At 41.6% G+C, this 19,352-nt stretch overlaps 1 protein-coding gene across 1 annotated transcript in view; it reads right to left on the bottom strand.

The window, feature by feature from the left end:
* The window catches only part of Sult6b1 (sulfotransferase family, cytosolic, 6B, member 1), an 18,758-nt gene extending 4,066 nt beyond the window's left edge, over positions 1-14,692 (bottom strand). The window contains exons 1-6 of the mRNA XM_013013519.1: positions 14,494-14,692; positions 12,808-12,920; positions 7,883-7,972; positions 4,059-4,185; positions 1,759-1,853; positions 1,643-1,646 (exon numbers count right to left, since the gene is read on the bottom strand). Of these exons, the coding sequence (XP_012868973.1) occupies positions 1,643-1,646; positions 1,759-1,853; positions 4,059-4,185; positions 7,883-7,972; positions 12,808-12,920; positions 14,494-14,692 (628 nt within the window). The remainder of the gene's footprint in view (positions 1-1,642; positions 1,647-1,758; positions 1,854-4,058; positions 4,186-7,882; positions 7,973-12,807; positions 12,921-14,493) is intronic.
* Positions 14,693-19,352: the final 4,660 nt, after the last annotated feature.

Raw genomic sequence — 19,352 nt, 5'->3', positions numbered from 1 at the left:
AGGCCCCACGACCGGACTCCCCCCACCCCTGCAAAAAAAAGAATATTCTCACATATTATGAAATGCATCTTATAAACAGAAAGGATGTAATCAATTGCTATTGCCTATAATAAGAACATCACCAGAAGCTGGTGATGACCACTCATTAGGGTGTATTTGATACTCCCTGCTCTTCACTGGGGATCCAGGATTCTTGTTTCATTCTGACCTCACTAATCACTTCTTCTCAGTCTCCTTTGCTGATTTTTCCCCTTCTCAAACTCTTAATATCAGAGAGCTCCCTGGCCCAGTCGTTAGCCATCTTCTCTTCTCTATCTATGTAGATACTGGTGTATGTAATCTCATGGTTTCCACTGCATGTATGTGTCAAAGAGTTCATGGTTTTATTTTCAGCTTATAACTCTCTGCATTTGTAGAATTTATACTTGATCTTTTCATTAAGTTGATTAATAAGCATTTTAATGAATTCAAAGCCAAACTCCCATTTCCCACCAAATTCCAAAGCTTCCCTAAAATCCTCTCCTACCCAGCTGATGGCAAATCAACCTTCTCAGCTGGTCAGACCAATAATACTACAGTCTTATTTGACTTCTCTCTTTCTACCACTCAACTTCCCTCCTTCCAGCCTAGTAGTGAGTCCTATTGGCTCACCCAGAATCCAATCAGATTCCCACCACTTCTCATCCTCTGTGCAACCCCTTTGAGGCTGAGCAAACATCTTTCCTCACCTGCATCCTTCAGTCACCTGTTCACAGGTCTCCTGCATTACCTTTGTCCCAGTCTGTCCTTACTCTCCAGGCAGAATGATCTTTTCAAGAAAGCATCAGCTCCGATCACTCCTTTCTCAACTACCACTATGGCTTCCCATTTTACTTAGAGTAAAAGCCAGAGGCACTTCAATGGCCATTTGGTTCCTTACATTCCATCACATTGCTTTTTCTGTCCTTGTTGGCTCTTCTTTCTTGCCTTATTCCTATTGGCCTGGACACACCAGGCCTACTGACCTTATCACAGCTGCCTTTACCTAGGCCTTTGCTTCAACTGGTTTCATCTGTCTGGCCTGCTCTCCCCAGCTACCTATTTGCCTCACTCCCTTTAGGTTTGTGCTCAAATCACATTCTCTTAATGGGAAGGCTCCTATCCACCCTATTTTAAAATGAGATTTCCTCCAGCACTCTAATCCACCATCCCCTGGCATTTCCAACTTTTAACCAGCTATTTCTTTTTCTCACATACTCTGTGTATTTTTTTAAATTATTTTTGCATTTTGTTTCTTATTCTATCTACTTGCCATCTCCAACCTAGAAAGTAAACTGCTCTGGGGCAGCAAAATTCACCTCATTTGTTCATTACTGCATCACCTATGCAGGCCTACACCAGAGTAATCAGTAAACTCTGAACAATCATTCTGTCTATGTTTGCTAAGTAAATAAACATTCTTTTGAAAAATACATTAAGAGGAAAAAATCAATTCACAATCGAATGTATGTTTGATTAAATTAACTGAGAATACCTATTTTTTCTACTCATCATACAAGCAAAATAAAACAATTACCATTAACTTGTTAAACATTGTTTGGCATCAAGTAAACAACCTTAGCAGCTATGCATGGTTGAACTTCTTTTTCTAGTACTGTAATACATATCTGGAATTTAAGAACTTGAAAAACATACTTGTTCATACAACCAGACATAAGTGCACAATATATGTCATTATTTATAAGTATTGTTCCTGAATATCAGTAATTATAATCTCACCTCTTTCAGGTCTTCATATAATACGAACTTAACATTGTCATCATCAAGGTGCTTATTCCAATTAATTGCAAAATCAAAATAGCTTCCCCAAGAAACTAAAACATGGGGAAAAGACATTATAAGTAATTTTACATAAGTGAAGTAAAGTTAATATATACTGTAGAATATAACTATATAGATAGGTATAAACAAGGTATATTTATAATTTATTACAAATCTCTCCCAAAGAGGCAGCAAAATCCAGTCCTATAGTCCAATTTCTACCCATTTTCTTTATTTTTCTTTTTTTTTTTTGCCAGTCTTGGGGCTAGAACTCAGGGCCTGGGCAGTGTCCCTGAGCACTCTACCACTTGAGCCCCAGTACCACTTCTGGCCTTTTCCATTTATGTGATACTGAGGAATTAAACCCAAGGCTTCATGTATGCTGGGCAAGCACTCTACCACTAAGCCACATTCCTAGCCCCTCTATCCATTTTCACTGAAAAAAAAAAAAACAACATAGCTGAGAAAGTTGTGAAAATGAGTTAGTAAAAGCCACCAGACACTCATGAAAGTGAGGACTGATTCAGAAATAGTGCATGATGTGATACATAAAAACTGGCAGGAAGAAGGACATATAAGAAAGACATTATCTGGATTAAAAACCACATATTTGATTTTTTAAAAAGAAAGAGGTAAAATTAATGCTTTACTTTAACCTACTATCCCCCCAAATATTATCATTTATAATGTAATCAACATGATAAATTATTAGCAAAATGTCACATTATTTTTATATTCTGAGTCATCAAAAGCTGGTGGATATTTTACATATACACAGATCTATATACAGATCCATACACTTCATAGCTGGGTGACTTTTCTATGTCTCTATTTCCTTCATTATGAAATTAGGATAAAAAAGTTTCACCCTACAGAGTTATGAGAATGAAAATTAAACACTGGGAGCTGGGCACTGGTGGCTCACACCTGTAATCAGGAGACTGAGATCTGAGGATGGATGATGGTCTAAAGCCAGCTTGGGCAGAAAAGTTCATGAGATGCTTATCTTCAATTAAGCAGAAAAAAACAAAAACTGGAAGTAGAGCTGTGCCTCAAGTGGTAAAGTGCCAGCCCTCAGCCAAAAAGCTAAGGGATAGTGTCTAAGTCCTGTGTTCAAACTTTAGTAGACTTACAAAATTATAGTTATTATGGCTCGGGGTGTGGTTCAAGTGGTAGAACCCTAGCCTAGCAAGCAGGAATCCCTAATTTCAAACCCCATTAGCACCAAAATGAATAAAAAAGAAAGAAAGAAAACATTTAAAAATGATAGCTATAGCTGGTACTAATGACTCATGTCTATAATCCTAGCTACTCAGGAGGCTGAGATCTGAGGATCATGGCTCTAAGTCAGCCCAGGCAAAAAAGTACATGAGACTTATCTCCAATTAACCACCCAAAAGCCAGAAATGGAGCTGTGGCTCAAGTTGTAGAGCATCAGCCTTGAGCTGAAAATTCAAGTGAGAGCCTTGTTGTGTGAATATGCTTTATTGTTTCAAGGCTCTGAATCCAAATCCTAGTACTGGTGCACACAAACAAATACAGTTATTTCAAAAAAAAAAACAGAGGTTGAAGCATTTGAATGCTCTAATAAAAAAAAATCCTTCTTGGCAAGCAAATATCTTGGGATAGTGTTCAGCACCATTAACTAAATTCTTTCTTCTTCTTCTTTTTTTAATCACTGTGTAATACAGTGGTTGAGGGAAAAGTGGTTGGAAGTACTTTTCTATACACCTCTTCTAAAGGTTTCTGTGTCATCTCTGTTTTTTTTTGTTTTTTTGTTTTTGTTTTTTTGGTGGTGGGGCTTGAACTCTGGGCCTGGGCAATGTCCCTGTGTTCTTCAGCTCAAGGCAAGCACTCTACCACTTGAACCACAGCAACACTTCCAGTTTTCTGGTGGTTAATTGGAGATAAGGATGTCACAGACTTTCCTTCCCCTGGGCTGACTTTGAGCTGCGATCCTCAGATCTCAGCCTCCTGAGTAGCTAGGATTACTGCTGTGAGCCATAGGCCACCGGCTCTCACCTCTGTTTTATGGCCACTCAACACTCATCAACAAGGAGTTGTCCAGTTTACTTTTGAAACCAGTCATAGGTTTTAATTGCTTGATATACAGGGCTAGGGGTGCTATAAAACTTCACTTAAATGTAACTTCTTGCTTCCCACAGCTGCTTATATCTTAGTTCTCTCTTTGCCCCAAAGCCCATTTTAATGTCCATATTTATGTGTTCATCTAGCAGCTGTGCTTCTACCAGCTGTACCTTTTCCCTTCATGAACTGTTGGAAGAATTCAGCCCAGGAGGCATAGCTTGGGATATCTGGGACATCGTTGTGGAAATGGAAAAACGATACAGCCGTGTCTTTGGGGTTTCGAAATATCACCAGTATCTACAAAAACAACAACAACAACAACAAAAGCAAAGAGAAACCAAGAAGAACCAAAATACTACAGTCAGAAACTGAGGGCACTAAGCAAGACATCAGCTAATTCTGAAGATTGTGAGACAGCACAGAACAAGTCAGAGAATGAAATACAGGCGGGACCCGTCTCACTTTCAGAAAAGGGGAAGATGGGTTTAGCAGAGTTCAGATTTGTCATCCTGAGGTTTCCGCATTTGACTACCTTTGAGACCTTGTAAGGAGGAAACAGTAACCAGCAGGGGGCAATGTGGGTCCTTTGTGATCAAGTAACTGGCCTCAGGATGTTTTTTCTTTCTTTTGGACCTGCTTTCCAGATTGGAAGACCAAATTGCTTTTGATTTCTTCTAAGAATGGAACACTGCAAGCGGATGCAAGAGTAATTAGACATTTAAAACTAATTGGGTACTCGATGCACTCAACAGTAAGTAATTAATTAATGTAATCCTACCTGGAGGATGCACTCAACACTAAGTAATTAATTAATGTAACCTAGTCTGGAGGTTTTTAATCTCCAGGGACCACTGCTGACAACTTAATGAGGGATAGAGGTAATAATACAGCTGTGTGTATGCATGCATCAGTCCTAGGGCTTGAACTAAGGGACTGGGCATGTCCTTGAGCTTTTTTTTTTTTTTTCTCAAGGCCACTTGAACCATAGCAATTCTACTCCTGCCATATTTGCTGGTTAATTAGATAAGAGTATCATGGACTTTATTGCCAATCCTGGCATTGAACCACAATCCCCAGATCTTAACATCCTGAGTAGCTAGGATAACAGGCATGAGCCACTGGTGCCCAGCCAGAGCCATTTTTTTTTTTTTTTTTGGTCCGGTCGTGGGGCCTGAACTTTGGGCCTGGTCGCTGTCTCTCAGCTCTTCAGCTCAAGGCTAGTGCTCTACCACTTGAGCCACAGCGCCACTTCTGGCTTTTTTCTTTTTGCTTATGTGGTGCTGAGGACTCGAACCCAGGGCCTCAGGCATGCAAGGCAAGCGCTCTACCACTAAGCCACCTTGCCAGCCCCAGCCAGAGCCATTTTTAAGAAAAATCATTTTAGTAGACAACATGCGATCAAGAGGAAATAGGATACCCAAACACCTTGTGAGTCTAAGGAAGCAAACTGGAGTCATGGTTCAAGTAATAGAGCATCTGGCCTAGCTAGAGAGGAAGAGGAAAGCCCTGAGTTCAAACTCCAGCACCGAAAATAAAAGGAAGGAAGGAAGGAAGGAAGGAAGAAGGGAGGGAGGGAGGGAGGGAGACATAGGAAATGAAAACGTGAATAGGATAAAGTTGAATAGAGTAAAATGGGTCAGCATCTTTCTTAACTTGGGCTCCAGCCCCTTCCTCCCAACAGCCATACAGTATATAGATTCTTGTAATTCAAGTTTTATTTTTGAAGCTTTAACTAGTACTCTGAGTTGCGCTGACTCACATCAGTTTAAATTGTGTGTGAAGTAACTAGAGTGAGTTCAAATTCTCAGCATCCATTTCTGTTGCTCTTTTCTTGCTCTGTATTCTTCTGAAAGAGGAGCCCTGCACACCTGTACAAAAGCTTGCATACCCCACAAATAAATGCTTTATAAGTTACCTCAGCTGTTTCTGTTCACTTCACTGAGGGGGAAAAAAGGCACATGATAATGATGCTAATGCGTTTAAAAATAGAAAGTTATAGATTAGAACTTTTTTTTCTTTTTTTTTTTTTTTTTAGCAATTTTGTAGATCCTTACTATAAGAAAAAATTGTTTAACAGAGCTGTCCAAAGCTGGCTTAGAGGACAGAAAAGTTCTTTTATAATTGGAGGTATTCAGTCTCTCTCCAATCATTTAGTGGAATTTAAACATAAAGTCAGGAACTCTAGCGGGCAACCTCTGTGACAGTTCCTAAGTCTAAGCACCTGTGTGTGTGTGTGTGTGTGTGTGTGTGTGTGTGTGTGTGTGTTTTCTGGGTCTGGGGCTTGAACTCAGGGTCTATCTAAGCATTGTCCCTAAGCTTCTTTTTGCTCAAGGTTAGCACTCTATTACTTGAACCACAGCTCCACTTGCAGCTTTTTTGGCAGTTTAGTGGAGATAAGAGTGTCGCAGACTTTCCTACCTGGGCTGGCTTTGAATCATGATCCTCAGATCTCAGTCTCATGAATAGCTGGCATTACAGGTATGAGCCACCAGTGCCAGGCTTATAAGCACCTATGATTCTTTTTTAAAAAAATATTATAAAAATATTATAAAGGGACTGGGAAAGTGGCTCAGTGGTAGAGTGCTTGCCTTACATACATGAGGCCCTGGGTTCGATTCCTTAGCACCACATAAGCAGAAAAAGCCAGAAGTGGCGCTGTAGTAGTAGAATGCTAGCCTTGAGCTGAAGAGCTGAGGGACAGCACCCAGGCCCAGAGTTCAGTTCCCACAACTGACAAATAAAATAAAATAAAGGTGATATCAGAGTTACATAAGTCAAGTAAAAAGTGCATGTCTTTTTGGACAGTGTCGCCCCTGCCCTTGCTCTCTGCACCTGTGATTCTCATCCCACAACCATGAGGCTATCAGGAAGTCACTCCTTCCCTGGTGTTTTCCTTCCAACCCTTTGCCTCTCTCCAGTGTTCCTCCTACTGCTTGCCATGACATTCACTATTCCCTTCTTTTTCCTTCCTATGCTATTACTTCAGTTTTCTCCCAATCTTCTTTGTGGCTTTCAAAAGTTTAACTCTTGGAAGTGTCCAACCTTAAATTTTGATGTTAACTCATTCTAAACTTTTCCATGTGAGACAGAGAAAAGAGGGACCAAAAAATAAGGAATGGAGTGAGAGACTATCAGGTTACAGATAGAAGGCTGAGAAAAAGCATCCATAATAAGAAATATATCAATACTTATTAATGAAACAATATTTCAAATCAAATGATAACACTACCCGACTCATGGATAGTTCTCTATGAATGACATAAATTTTGTAATTATATGTCAAATTTGGAAAGAAATCGTTTTGGATCTCAGAAAAGAGCCAAATGAAAATCGTAACTCACCTTACTAGTCTGTATTCTTTTTTTGGGGGGGGGTTTTGTTTTTGGGGCTGAACTCTGGGCCTGGGCGCTGTCCCTCAGCTCTTCAGCTCAAGGCTAGCGCTCTACCACTTGAGCTACAGCGCCACTTCCGGCTTTTTTCTTTTTGCATATGTGGTACTGAGGAATCGAACCCAGGGCCTCAGGCATGCAAGGCAAACACTCTACCACTGAGCTACCTTCCCAGCCCACTGGTCTGTATTCTTATGTTACAAACTCTAAATATCCTAGTGTAATTCTGAAGTTGATAAATTTTAAAATGCTGTGTTTCCTTTTTGCATATGAACTGAAATACATTTGGCTTGAATATAATCATAGCAAATATGTCTGAAGAAAGAAAGATAAAAAAACTTCTTACATTTCCTTTATTAAAATTCTACAATGAGGAGCTAACTCATTATATACTTCAAAGAATCAAGAACAGGGGGACTGGCTATAGTTCTGAATTAGTGTACTAGTCTACCACATGTGAGGCCCCGGGTTTGATCCCCAGCACCTCAAGGAAAAAAATTAAAGGAATCATTATATATGAAAACTCCAAATTCAGGGCTGGAAGTATGGTTCAAGTGGTAGAACACTTGCCTAGAAATTCAGATGTCGGTAGAAAGGACACTTACCTTTGCTTTGTGCTTGAAGATTGACCCAGGTAATTTGTCGTAATGGAGGTGAGTTGTCAAAATCCTTGGTGATGGAAACAGTTTCATTCTCTTAAAAAATATGCAAACATACTATCACCATTTCCATCATTCTTCATCCACATCCCTCCCAACCCCACCCATCTCCTCAAGTTACCTGGGTCTATTTTCACATATGTCCAGGAGTATTATGACTACATTCCCCCTCCAGGCCTCTGTATTTGTCAACATGCATTGTACTCATAAATTTACAGCTTGAATTGAAAGCCCTTTGCACAATGAATTAAAGGTAATAAAAATAAAATGATTTTTAAAAAGGCATGAAAAATGATATTAAACAAAAAAGAACAAAACCAGGGAGGTTCCCAGAGGGCACAAACTTCAAACTGAGATGTGAGGCTTCTGGCATGGAACCAACACTGCCCGTGTTCATGACTCCATCACACAAGAGAATTTCAGGATGAGTCTGCTTAGGTGGGAACGTTATGGACGTTTTATATTAGCAAAACAGGAAAACAAAGTGTGTGCCAATAGGCTAGATGTGAGGTCCTCAGAGAAGCACACCACATTCTCTGTGTAAGAGTGACTGGGAAAGCTCAAGTCCATGGATGGTGTCTAACTCTCCTCCAGATGGGCAGATTCTTTATATTGGACACTTAGCACTGCTCAAATCATTTTGCTCCTTTAGAAGTGTGATATTATTACTCAAGCAAAAAGATAGTTTGAAGTGATCTTTAGTCATTAATTAAACTGTCTTTATGTATACATACATATACACACAATAAGATGAAATTGTGTGTGTGTGTGTGTGTGTGTGTGTAATCTCCTCTGATCTAAAAGGCAGCTTCAAGTACTACTAACTCTGCTTTGTCTGCTCCTACCCTCCTCCAGTTCTTATGGATGAAGAAGGAAGAGCCTTAAGCAAAAATATCATTACAAGCTTCTGTTGAACTTTTTTGATACTTACATTTTCTGACACTGATATCAAGACCACTTTGTTCAAGACTATTCAGAATCTGCAATTCATTATTTCACTTATTTGGATTTATTTCTTCTACAGTCAAGATTTTTTTAGTGGAAATATTCAAGTTTGCCCAAGCTCCTGAAAATTTACTTTCAACATTTAGTTCTGTCTTTTCCTGTTATTCCATGCAATCAAATATCGCAGCCAAATCCAAAAGTCTACAGTCATTTAAATAGCTGAGAATTGTTTTGCAAAACTCTTGTTGATGACTGTGAAGTGATTCTTTTTCTATTACCTATTTTTACTGATGATTTTTAAAATGAAGTTTTCTTTTGAACCTGCCAGGGTGAAGAGTTTAGTTAAAAATCTGTCTAGCCAGGTACTTGTGGTTCATGCCTGTAATCCTAGCTACTCAGGAATCTGAGGTCTGAGGACCAAGGTTTGAAGCCAGCTCTGGACAGAAAGTCCAAGAGACTTTTATCTTAAATTAACATCCCCTTACCCCCAGCCAAGCGGGGGGGGGGGAACCAGAATGGAGTTGTGTCTGAAGTGGTAGAGTGTCAGCCTTGAGTGAAAAACCTAAGGGACACTGCCCAAGCCCTAAGCCCTAGTATTAGCACATACATGAAAGAAAGAAAGAATGAATGAATGAATGAAATCCATCTATTAGAATATGGAGAACAAGACTTCAGCTTTCTCAGTTTCACATTTGTGGAACTATTTAGCCATGCCACAAAATAACTATTCACATCAAGTAAAATAGACATTTACAGCCAATTGTTCTATAAAAATTTAGTGGCAGGTTGGTGCCCAGTGGCTCATGCATATAATCCTAACTACTTAGGAGGCTGAGATCTGAGGAATGCAGTGCAAAGCTGGCCTGGGCAGGAAAGTGCGTGAGACTCTTATCTCCAATTAAAAATTACCAAAGAAGGAGCTGGGAAGGTGGCTCAGTGGTAGAGTGCTTGCCTTGCATGCATGAGGCCTTGGGTTCAATTCCTCAGTACCACATAAGCAGAAAAAGCCAGAAGTGGCGCTATGGCTCAAGCAATAGGGCACTAGCCGTGAGCTGAAGAGCTGAGGGACAGTGCCCAAGCCCAGAGTTCAGGCCCTATGACTGGCAAAAAAAAAAAAAAAAAAAATTACCAAAGAAATCCAAATTAGAGCTATAGCTCAAGTAGTAGAAAGGAAGCTCAGAGATAACGCCCAGGCTGTTAGTCCTGGACTGGCACAAAAAAAGAAACAAAATAGTGGACATAGCAACTCAAGCACAGGTGTAAAAATATAATAATAATAATAACAAACAGACTGGAGGCATGGGCCAAGTGGTAGAACAACAACTTATACCAACGGTATGAGCCCAAGTGGGGATTACTACGTAGTGACAATCACCCGATGTTAAGTTAAATTTTACTCTTTGGTATTTGAAGTACTTCTACATTCATTTACAATAATCCTTTCCAGATATTAGAACCCCCATTTTAGAGATTAAGAACTGGCTCTGAGGTTTTGACTGCTTTGTGGAAAATCACATAGGTAGTAATTTTCAGATTAAGTTCTAGCTGGCTGTTTCCACTAAACTACAGGGTCCCACATCACATAACAACACACGAGGAATGCTGAAGTTACCAGGAGTCGGGCCCTATCCAAGGGGAAACTGAAGTTATCTCCCTCAAACCTAGATGAAACTTAAGTGTATCATTTTAGAACTTTCCCTAGGGAAAGGTCATAGAAAAGTCTGGATAGGAGAAGCCACTGAGGCGTTTCGTTGGTTCCTCCATTTCTTACCTGAGAGCCCTTCCTGCCTGCCCCGTCCCTCACCTTGCACTGACTGAGCCTCACTGTCCAGGCTAACCCTACCATGTCTGAGCCCCTGATGCGGCTGCTCAGCCCTTTGGGGTTCCTTGGTTGCCAGACTGGGCCAGGATTCAGCCCCAAACTCCTGACTGCCCACCTCCTGTACAATGGAATTTTCTTCTGCTTTTACCCAAATCCTAGAAATAGGTTTCTGTCAACTTAGGTTCCAATGTTTACATTTGCACTGATTATCACACTAAGTGACTCAGTCACTTTCCATCAAGCTGGTTCCTAAATCCCAGTCGGGTGGTTTTCTTCATAATAACAGAGTTTCCTCTGCATGTTGGAAGACTCTTGTGGTGGATGATTTTAAAAGTTTTACGGAGGTGGAGATTCTTCTTCCATTTAGCCTACTTTTGTACTCTGATGTATGTAGAGATGTAGAATGGAGGCCTTGTCCCTCTTTTTCTGTCTTCGAACTACGTCCTGAGACAGATCCTTCCTCCAACCCCTTTCCTGTCTTTCCTGCCTTCTGAGGGACAGTTTGTTTCTCTCACCCAAATTCCAGTTGGCTCTGTTGGAAAGGCGAGTAATAACTGTGATAAGTGAGAAATAACACGTAGAAGAACCTGTTGAACCCTTCAACACACACCAGTGACTTACGCCCCTAGCTGCTACTTGGCCTTTCCCATCCCTCTCACACATTCTGACTCATAACTGAGACAAAGAAATGAAAACTAACGTCCCACTTTGTTGAAAATGAACTATACAACTTGTGCATAGGGTTGGGAGGGGAAAACTGGGAAAAAAGCAATGGAAAGGGTGACAATGTTGAAAAAGAAATGTACTCTTTATCTGACTTATGGAACTGTAACCCTTCTGTACATCATCTTTATAGTAACAATAAAAAATAATGTCCCACTTAGAAGACTGGAGAGCCCTTATCACTTCCTGCTCATGTCCATGTCTTCAGAGAGAAAGCTTGACTTTATTTTAGGAAAAATGAACATGGTCATACAGTGTAGTCATTAGGAACTCAGACCAGAAGACTGGGGTACAAATTTTGGCTCTATATTTATTCTTCCATTGTTTCAGGCAAGTCTTTAGCAGTTCTGCTTTTTGAGAGATGGGGATATGGTTATTCTGTGGTAAAATGAGATAATACCTGGAAAGTACTGACGAGACATGGAAAGCATAGAGCAAATAGCAGCTATTTGTATAATAGCTGAACTCTAAATTTCATATGACTGTAAATTAGTATAATAGTTGAACACTAAAGAAATCTTGACATATAATTTGCCCTCCAGTTAGCACAGGTTCTTAGAAAGGGCTTCTGCTAAAAACCACTGACTCCTCATTGGGGCAGGTAAATGTCCAAAGGGTCAGTAGAAGCCGTGTAAAAGCTGGCATGTCTGTCTCTGTTTGTAGCTGGGTCCTTGGCCCTGCACCATTCTCTCCTGCAGTCACTTTGCAGACCCCTTGGAATCCAGGAGGGACAGGACTGATGGATCTGCGGCCTGTGACAGGAGGTGCAACTGCTCCCTCCTGTCAGGCAACGATGTCCTTCTTATTGTGACAAGGCCCCACCTGCACATCCCAAGATAACGAGCAACCCGAATGCCTTCCACCCTGCCCCACGCCTGTGAGCAGGGGCGTTCAATCATTATGTAGACGTTCTGCTCCTTCCCTCTTTTTTTTTTCCTATTTAAACCTAAAACTCATGTCTGTACCCCAGAATATGGGCTGGAGTGCTTACTGTGCCTTTTCCTGTGGGGTGTTTGTGTACTGTTAATAAATCTGTCTCAGTCCCTCATCACTACTTGTCTCTTTACTTGGCATATGCATGTAAATGGCTGCACCTGATGTGCAAATCCTAGTGTTGAGCTTTTTTTTTTTTTTTTTTGGGTCTGGTCATGGGGCCTGAACTCTGGGCCTGGGTGCTATCCCTCAGCTCTTCAGCTCAAGGCTAGCACTCTACCACTTGATGGCCACTTCCGTTTTTTTTTTCCTGCTTATGTGATGCTGAGGAATTGAACCCAGGCCTCGAGCATGCAAGGCAAGCGCTCTACCACTGAGCCACCTTCCCAGCCCGCGTTGAGCTTTTGCCTAGAATTCTGGTTGCAACTCTAAAGCCCCTTGGACTAACCTGGTATTTTTCTGAGTCCCCACATTCAAGAACTGGGAATTCTGAAAATTCATACTTTCTTTTAGCAAAAGCAAATACTAATTCACTGACAATATGGAGAATCCAATTTGAACCTACAAGTAGAAAATAAAAGCTCATTAAGAAGTCTTGATATAATAAAAAAATGTGTTTTAGCATATACAAGATAAAAATTGCAACCTGTGAACAATCTTTGATGTGTACAGGTAATGCTTCTGTGTTTGAAATGACCTGAGCTATCAAAAGAAAATGGTAGGGAAAAAATACATTTACTTATATTCATATCAAATTGGAACTATTCTGAAACCCAAATTTCTTACTTCTCAGGCATCTCCTTTGCTGATTGCTTGGTTGCTTGGTTTTTTGAGACAGGGTCTCACTTGGTAGCCTAGGCTGTCCTCAAACTCACAATCCTCTTGCTTCAGCCTCCTGAATGCTGGGATTGTAAGTGTGTACTATCACACCTGGCTCAGACTCTCCTTTCCCTAGAGACAATACATCATTTTGACTCTGGAATGTCTTCCTTATAGTAAATGTTATGCTATCGAAATCGCTGCTATATCTCATATATTTTTTTACATTAGTGAATATAGAATTTTGATTTGATTAAAAACCTAGCATTAACAGAAAAAAAATTCCAAGCACTGGAGACTCACTCCCTCACTCAGCTACTCAGGAGGCTGAGATCTAAGGATCATAGTTCAAGGCTAGACTGGAAACAAAAGTTTCCAGATGAGACTCTCATTTCTAATTAACCAGCAAAAAGCCAGAAGTAGAGGTGTGGCTCAAGAGGTAGAGCAAGGCTTTTTTTTTTTTTTTTTGGTTGTGGGGCTTGAACTCTGGGCCTGGGTGCTTGGACTGGGCACTGCCCCTCAGCTCTTCAGCTCAAGGCTAGATCTCTACCACTTAAGCAACAGTGCAACTTCCAGATTTTTCTGCTTATGTGGTGCTGAGGAAGCAAACCCAGGGCTTCATGCATGTGAGGCAAGCACTCTACCACTAAGCCACCTTCCCGGCGCCAGGAATAGTCTTGAACAAAAGCAACCAAGTGGGATCTTGAGGCCCCAAGTTAGAGCCACAGTACTGGCATCATATTTAAAAACAAAAAACAAACAAAAAACATCAAGATTGCCAGCTACCCATGGCTCACTCCGGGCTACTCAAGAGGCTAAGATCAGAGAGTCTCAAATCCAGTTCAAAGCCAGCCTGGGCAGGAAAGTCCATGAGACTCTTATCTCCAATTAACCACTCAGAAAACCGGGAGTGTCACTGTAGCTGTAGTGGTAGAGTGCTAGCCTTGAGCTGAAGAGCTGAGGGACAGCGCCCAGGCTGTTCAAACCCCACAACCAACAACCCCCCCCCAAATCAAGATGAAAATGTCTACTATTATTTCCCACCTCCATGTTTTGTCTTTCCACCTCCCTCCATCACTCATCATGCATCACACCAGACTTTTTCTTCCCTCAGACCCTGGGCTAGCAACTCTATATTTTTTAAAATTTGCACCATAGATACACAACCATCCTGGCATCCCTCCTCAGTGATTTCCAACAAGCTTCATGCAGCAATGAACCGTCTTCTTCCTATTCCCACCCCCGCCCCAACTTACTATAAAAAGTGTACTTGTAAAAAACAAAGTGCACCTGCAGGAACTGATCTGTTACTTACCACACTTTGGGTAAGATGCTAGCACGAGGTCATCGCTTCTGGCTTCAAAGGTTTCCAGGGCTTGGAAAGTTTCTGGGGTGCACATGGTAACTGGGTAGGGAATCCCCTGATAGGTGAAAAATAAGTGAGAAAGTGTAGTTTCTTTTGATTTTTCTAAAGCATCATCGATGTACTCAATAAATTTGGATTTATCAGCCATCACTAACTCCTGGCTAATGAACCCGCTCTGTGGGTGTCCGGGTGCAATGGTTGATTTTTAAAGGAGTTGTTCACAGAAGCTACAATAAAGGGCTCCCCTCACTCCCCTAGAAAAGAAATCCCTTCCCTTCCCCCCATTTTTGCATATTGTTCTCTGCCAGAAAATAAACCACAGGTGCAGAGCTTGGTCCCAAATCAGGGATTACTACTCCAGGGGTTGATTACATTACCACTGAAGCAGCCCACCTAATGAAAGTAAGAATGAAATCGAATAGAAGATTAATAGACACTAAATATCTCACAAATAGGTACTTGATGCAGGCATAGAATTGTCCTATGAACAATCCACAGAATGACACTTCATTTTCTTTGGCTGGCATCTCTGCATGCACAGTCTATACTCTGTGAGAGGGAAATAGGAGGGAAGAGGCAGTCACAAGGTCATGTAGTGAAGTGGCAAAGGGCTCAGATTTGGGAGTAATCCTGAACATCTGACATTTATTGGCTAAATAGATTTAGAAGTTCTTTACCTAAGTGACCATCAAGCTGTGTGGCTCGCAAAAGGGGGTTAATTGTGAAGAGAAACTCAGTGCAGTGGTGTACCCAGCCCACATACTCTAGCATGAGATGTTCACTCTTCTCAGTCTAACCAGCAGCCTCTCTCTCTTTTCTCCTTTGGATAAATGAACCTAAAAGTCCTGCCTCCCTTGCAGCTAGGTGTGGCATTGGAGCTGTGAAGAAGTGAGCCTAAGTGATGTGTCCAACTTTGGGGGTCTTAAGAGAGGACATTGATTGTTTTCTACCTCTCTATCCCTAGAGATTATCCAAGCCTGACTTGTTAGTCTGAAAGAAAACAGCATTCCAGAGGATGGCAGGCCAAGATAGGGGAAACCTGGCTACTGGACAGCCTCTGTAAGGGAAGGCAACCGACCTTCCAGGACCTGGCCTAAAGCAATCCTCCAGAACCATGCTCGAAAGAACACAATTGTCTGCTTTAAGTCTTGCTTAACTGCTGAGTTGCTGAATCTCTTGGTTACTGCACTGTAGTCTGTCTAGTACAATTTTGGGATCTGTGGCTCAAGTGGTAGAGCACTAGCCTTGAGCAAAATGATGCTCAGGGACAGTGCCCATGTCCTGAGTTCACACCCCAGGACTGGCATATATATATGCATGCATGCATGCATTGGACACTTTTTATTATTTCTTTTCCATTCTCTTCTCCATATCATTCTTACCTTTCATTTACTCCCTAACCACACAAATATAAGTTTTAACCGTATTTACCTATGGCAGTTAAAAAGTTAACCCTACCTACGCACAGCTGTCCAGCTATCCAGGACAGCTATTCATCACTCAATTGGATTCGTTAATATTATTGAGCACTTGCATGTATCACACCCTCTGCCCTGCTGCTAAGGTTACACAAACGATTTAATGTAACTTTATAACAGACTTATGAAATGTGTGTTATAGTGGATTGAAGTTTACAAAGTCAAAGTAACTACAGTTACAGCCCTTGGGGGACCTAGAATTGTAATGTCCCAGGCAAACTCAGACCAGGCAAGTACCTATGACCTGAGAGGTCATAGGTTTAGTTGGGAGATCATAGGTTTTGTTGGAAGTATCGGTGTGTTCTTTCCTCCTTTTCTTTCCTTTCCTCATTCCTCTTTCCTCTTTCCCTTCCTTCCCTTCCCTTTCCTTCTCTTCCCCTCCCTCTTCTATTCTCCTCCTCCTCCCTCTTTGTATCTGTCTGTCTGTCTCTCTCAGGTGCTCGTACTAAGGCTTGAATTCAGGGCCTCACACTCTCTTCATACTCTTGCTTAGCTTTTTCCACTCAAGGTTAGTGCTCTGCCATTTGAACCGCACCTCCACTTCTGACTTTTTGTGGACTAACTTGGGCTTGCTTTGTTTTCATACTACTAGTCCTATATTAGCCTACCTCAAACAGAAAGTAGCTTCTTGAGGGGCTCAAGTGATATAACTTTTGCCATTTTCTTGGCATGTTCATTGGTCCTGGGTTCTGTCTCCAACACTACAGAAAAGAGAAAAAGGGGTTGGGGGAGAGAGGCAGGTAGTGGGCAACTTTTAATATCCATGTTATAGAAACTGACAAGAGAGGATTCCTAGCCAGGAACAAGTATCTGAATTTGGTTGTGTTTGTACTTTTTTTTTTTTTTTAGAAAAATCAGAAGGTAAAATCAGAATAGCTAGTATCTTAGTATATTTATATTTTCATACACCTCCTTCCACTTTAAGGCCTTATGACCTTACATAACTGTGGGATGATATTCACTGTGGCTGGGAAGGTATAGCTAAAAATCTCCCTCTCAAAAAACGCAAAGAGGAAGAGAACTGGACTCTCTGGCAGGCTGCTAAGTGGATAATCCAGCTCACCACAAAGACTCTTTGCCTTCCCAGGGCAGGCTAGAATTTAAGACACTGATTCAAAGCCCATTGCTTAGTTTGCTTGTTTCTTGGTGGAGAAAACATTTCAAAAGACAATGGTCTGGAATCTGCTCTTACACTAATGCTGTGAAGAGGGAACTGTGGGGACCTGCGGGGAGGGGGAAGGCCAATCGTCATCTGAGCTCTGATTACTGTTGGTTTCTCCAGGCTTAGTTCCCTCTGGTAACTTGCCAGTTCTTTGTGCTCAGCTCAGCTTTCTGGCATAAACAGTGAAAGGCAATGGCTTAATAATCACAAAATAACACATATTGTGTGACACATTGGCACCGGAATGCCTGTAGGTTCAGGTGAGTCTCGTGTTATATAAAATCTCACCTTCCTAAACTGGATGCTGGTGGCTCACGCCTGTAATCCTAGTTACTCAGGAGCCTGAGATCTGAGGATCAAAGTTTGAAGCCAGCCAGGGCAGGAAAGTCCATGAGACTATGATCTCCAATAAACCACCAGAAACCCAGAAAGTGGTGCTGTGGCTCAAAGTGATAGAGTGCTAGCCTCAAGCAGAAAAGCTCAGAGACAGCACTCAGGCCCTGAGTTCAAACACACAACTGACCAAAAAAAAAAAAAAAAGCAAAAACAAAAACTCACCTTCCCATTGGCTTATTATACTCACTCCACACAAGAGTCATTACAATTATTTTAGCCTTAAAAATTCATCTTTCCAACTTGCTGTTCTCTTTCCTTCCTTCCTCTTTCCCTCCCTGTCCTTTCCTCCCCTCCCTCTCCTTTTCCTCCCTCCCTTCTCTCTCTATCCTTCCTTCCTTCCTTCCTTCTTCTTTCTTCTCGTGCAGGTACTGGGGCTTGAACACAGTCTCATGCTTTCATTGTTTTTCTTGCTCATGGCTGGTGCTCTACCACTTGAACTAAGACTTCAGTCCAGTATTTTTAGTGATTTATTGGAGTTAAGTCTTGGAGAGTGTTCTGACCAGGTCTCAACCTTTAGATTAGCTAGGATTATAGGCATGAAACAGCTGCACCTGACTTTCTTTTTTTCCTATTTGAGCCATTCCAATATGTTCATCTTGCTTGGACGTCTTATTATTTTTAACAGCAATTTTCTGGTACATTAAATATGTGTGTAGTAGAATGTGTCCCCCTAATATTTATTTGTTGAAATATTAACCTGTCAAGGTAATGATATAAAGAGGTAGGGCTTTGGGGGAGATGATTAATTTGTGAAGATGGAATTCTCATGAATGTGATCAGTACCCGTTTAAAAAGAAACCCAGAGCCTCTTGCTCCTTCTATAATGTGAGGGACATGGGGAGAAGGCAACATTTCACAAAGCAACAAAGCTGGCCGGTAGTCAGACTGTATCTGCCAATCCTGTTCTTGGAATTCTCAGCCTCTAGAACTATGAGAAATAGTACATTTCTATTGTTGTATAGAATTACTCTAGGCATCGAATAGAATCTTAAGTGATGTATATTTAACACAATGTTTCATGGGAGCCATGTGGATTGTTTTTAATATGAAAAATGTTTTTTGAAAGGCAAATCTTTGAGTGGAATCTGTTTTTCGGAGATTGCGGATGTCTGATTCAGGGGCATAGTTGGGTAGGAAATCTGGAGCTGTGTAGGAGCTCTCCTCAGCGCTTCCATACCTGATGCTGACAAACCTATCATCCTTTCTCTTCTAAAGCATCCCGATCCCTGGAGTAGGAGCAAGCTCGTAGCATTGTGCACTCCTGACCAGTTCTTTGTGGATATATCGCTTCCCTTGGACCGCACTGCAGAGGAGGGTAGACCTTGCAGCTTTGGGTCGTCTGGGCTTTGTTGCGTGGTCCTTCGGTAAGTCTTCATGGTCCTTTCTTGTTCCTTCCCCTCGACTGCTCCCAGGTCTCTTCCTCTCCTCTTCATACCTAGTGAGCAGTCAAATTTTAATTTGCACCCGAATTGTCTAGGGGTCTGGCCAAAGCGTGGATCATTAGATCCTGACGCGGTGGGTTGGCATTTCTGATGGGTTCCCAGGGATGCCAATGTTGCTGTAAGCGAATATGGCTCGTGCACTTTTTTACCTCGCACTTGGTCCCGGGTTCAGAAGAATTGCCTTTCACTTCCTGGCTGAGTGATTGACAGAAGAGCTACTAATTACCCCAGAGGGGAAAATAAACCCCGGAAGGGAGAACACCCAGGTCGCTAATTTAAGTGCACGCCGGGGCGTGGCCAAGGGCGGGCGGGGCGCCGCGACCTTGCGCC

This window comes from Dipodomys ordii, unplaced genomic scaffold (genome assembly GCF_000151885.1).
Source record: "Dipodomys ordii isolate 6190 unplaced genomic scaffold, Dord_2.0 Scaffold20, whole genome shotgun sequence".
NCBI lineage: Eukaryota > Metazoa > Chordata > Mammalia > Rodentia > Heteromyidae > Dipodomys > Dipodomys ordii.
The sequence above is the reverse complement of the archived record's forward strand: the minus strand, read 5'-3'. Positions and strand labels throughout refer to the sequence as shown.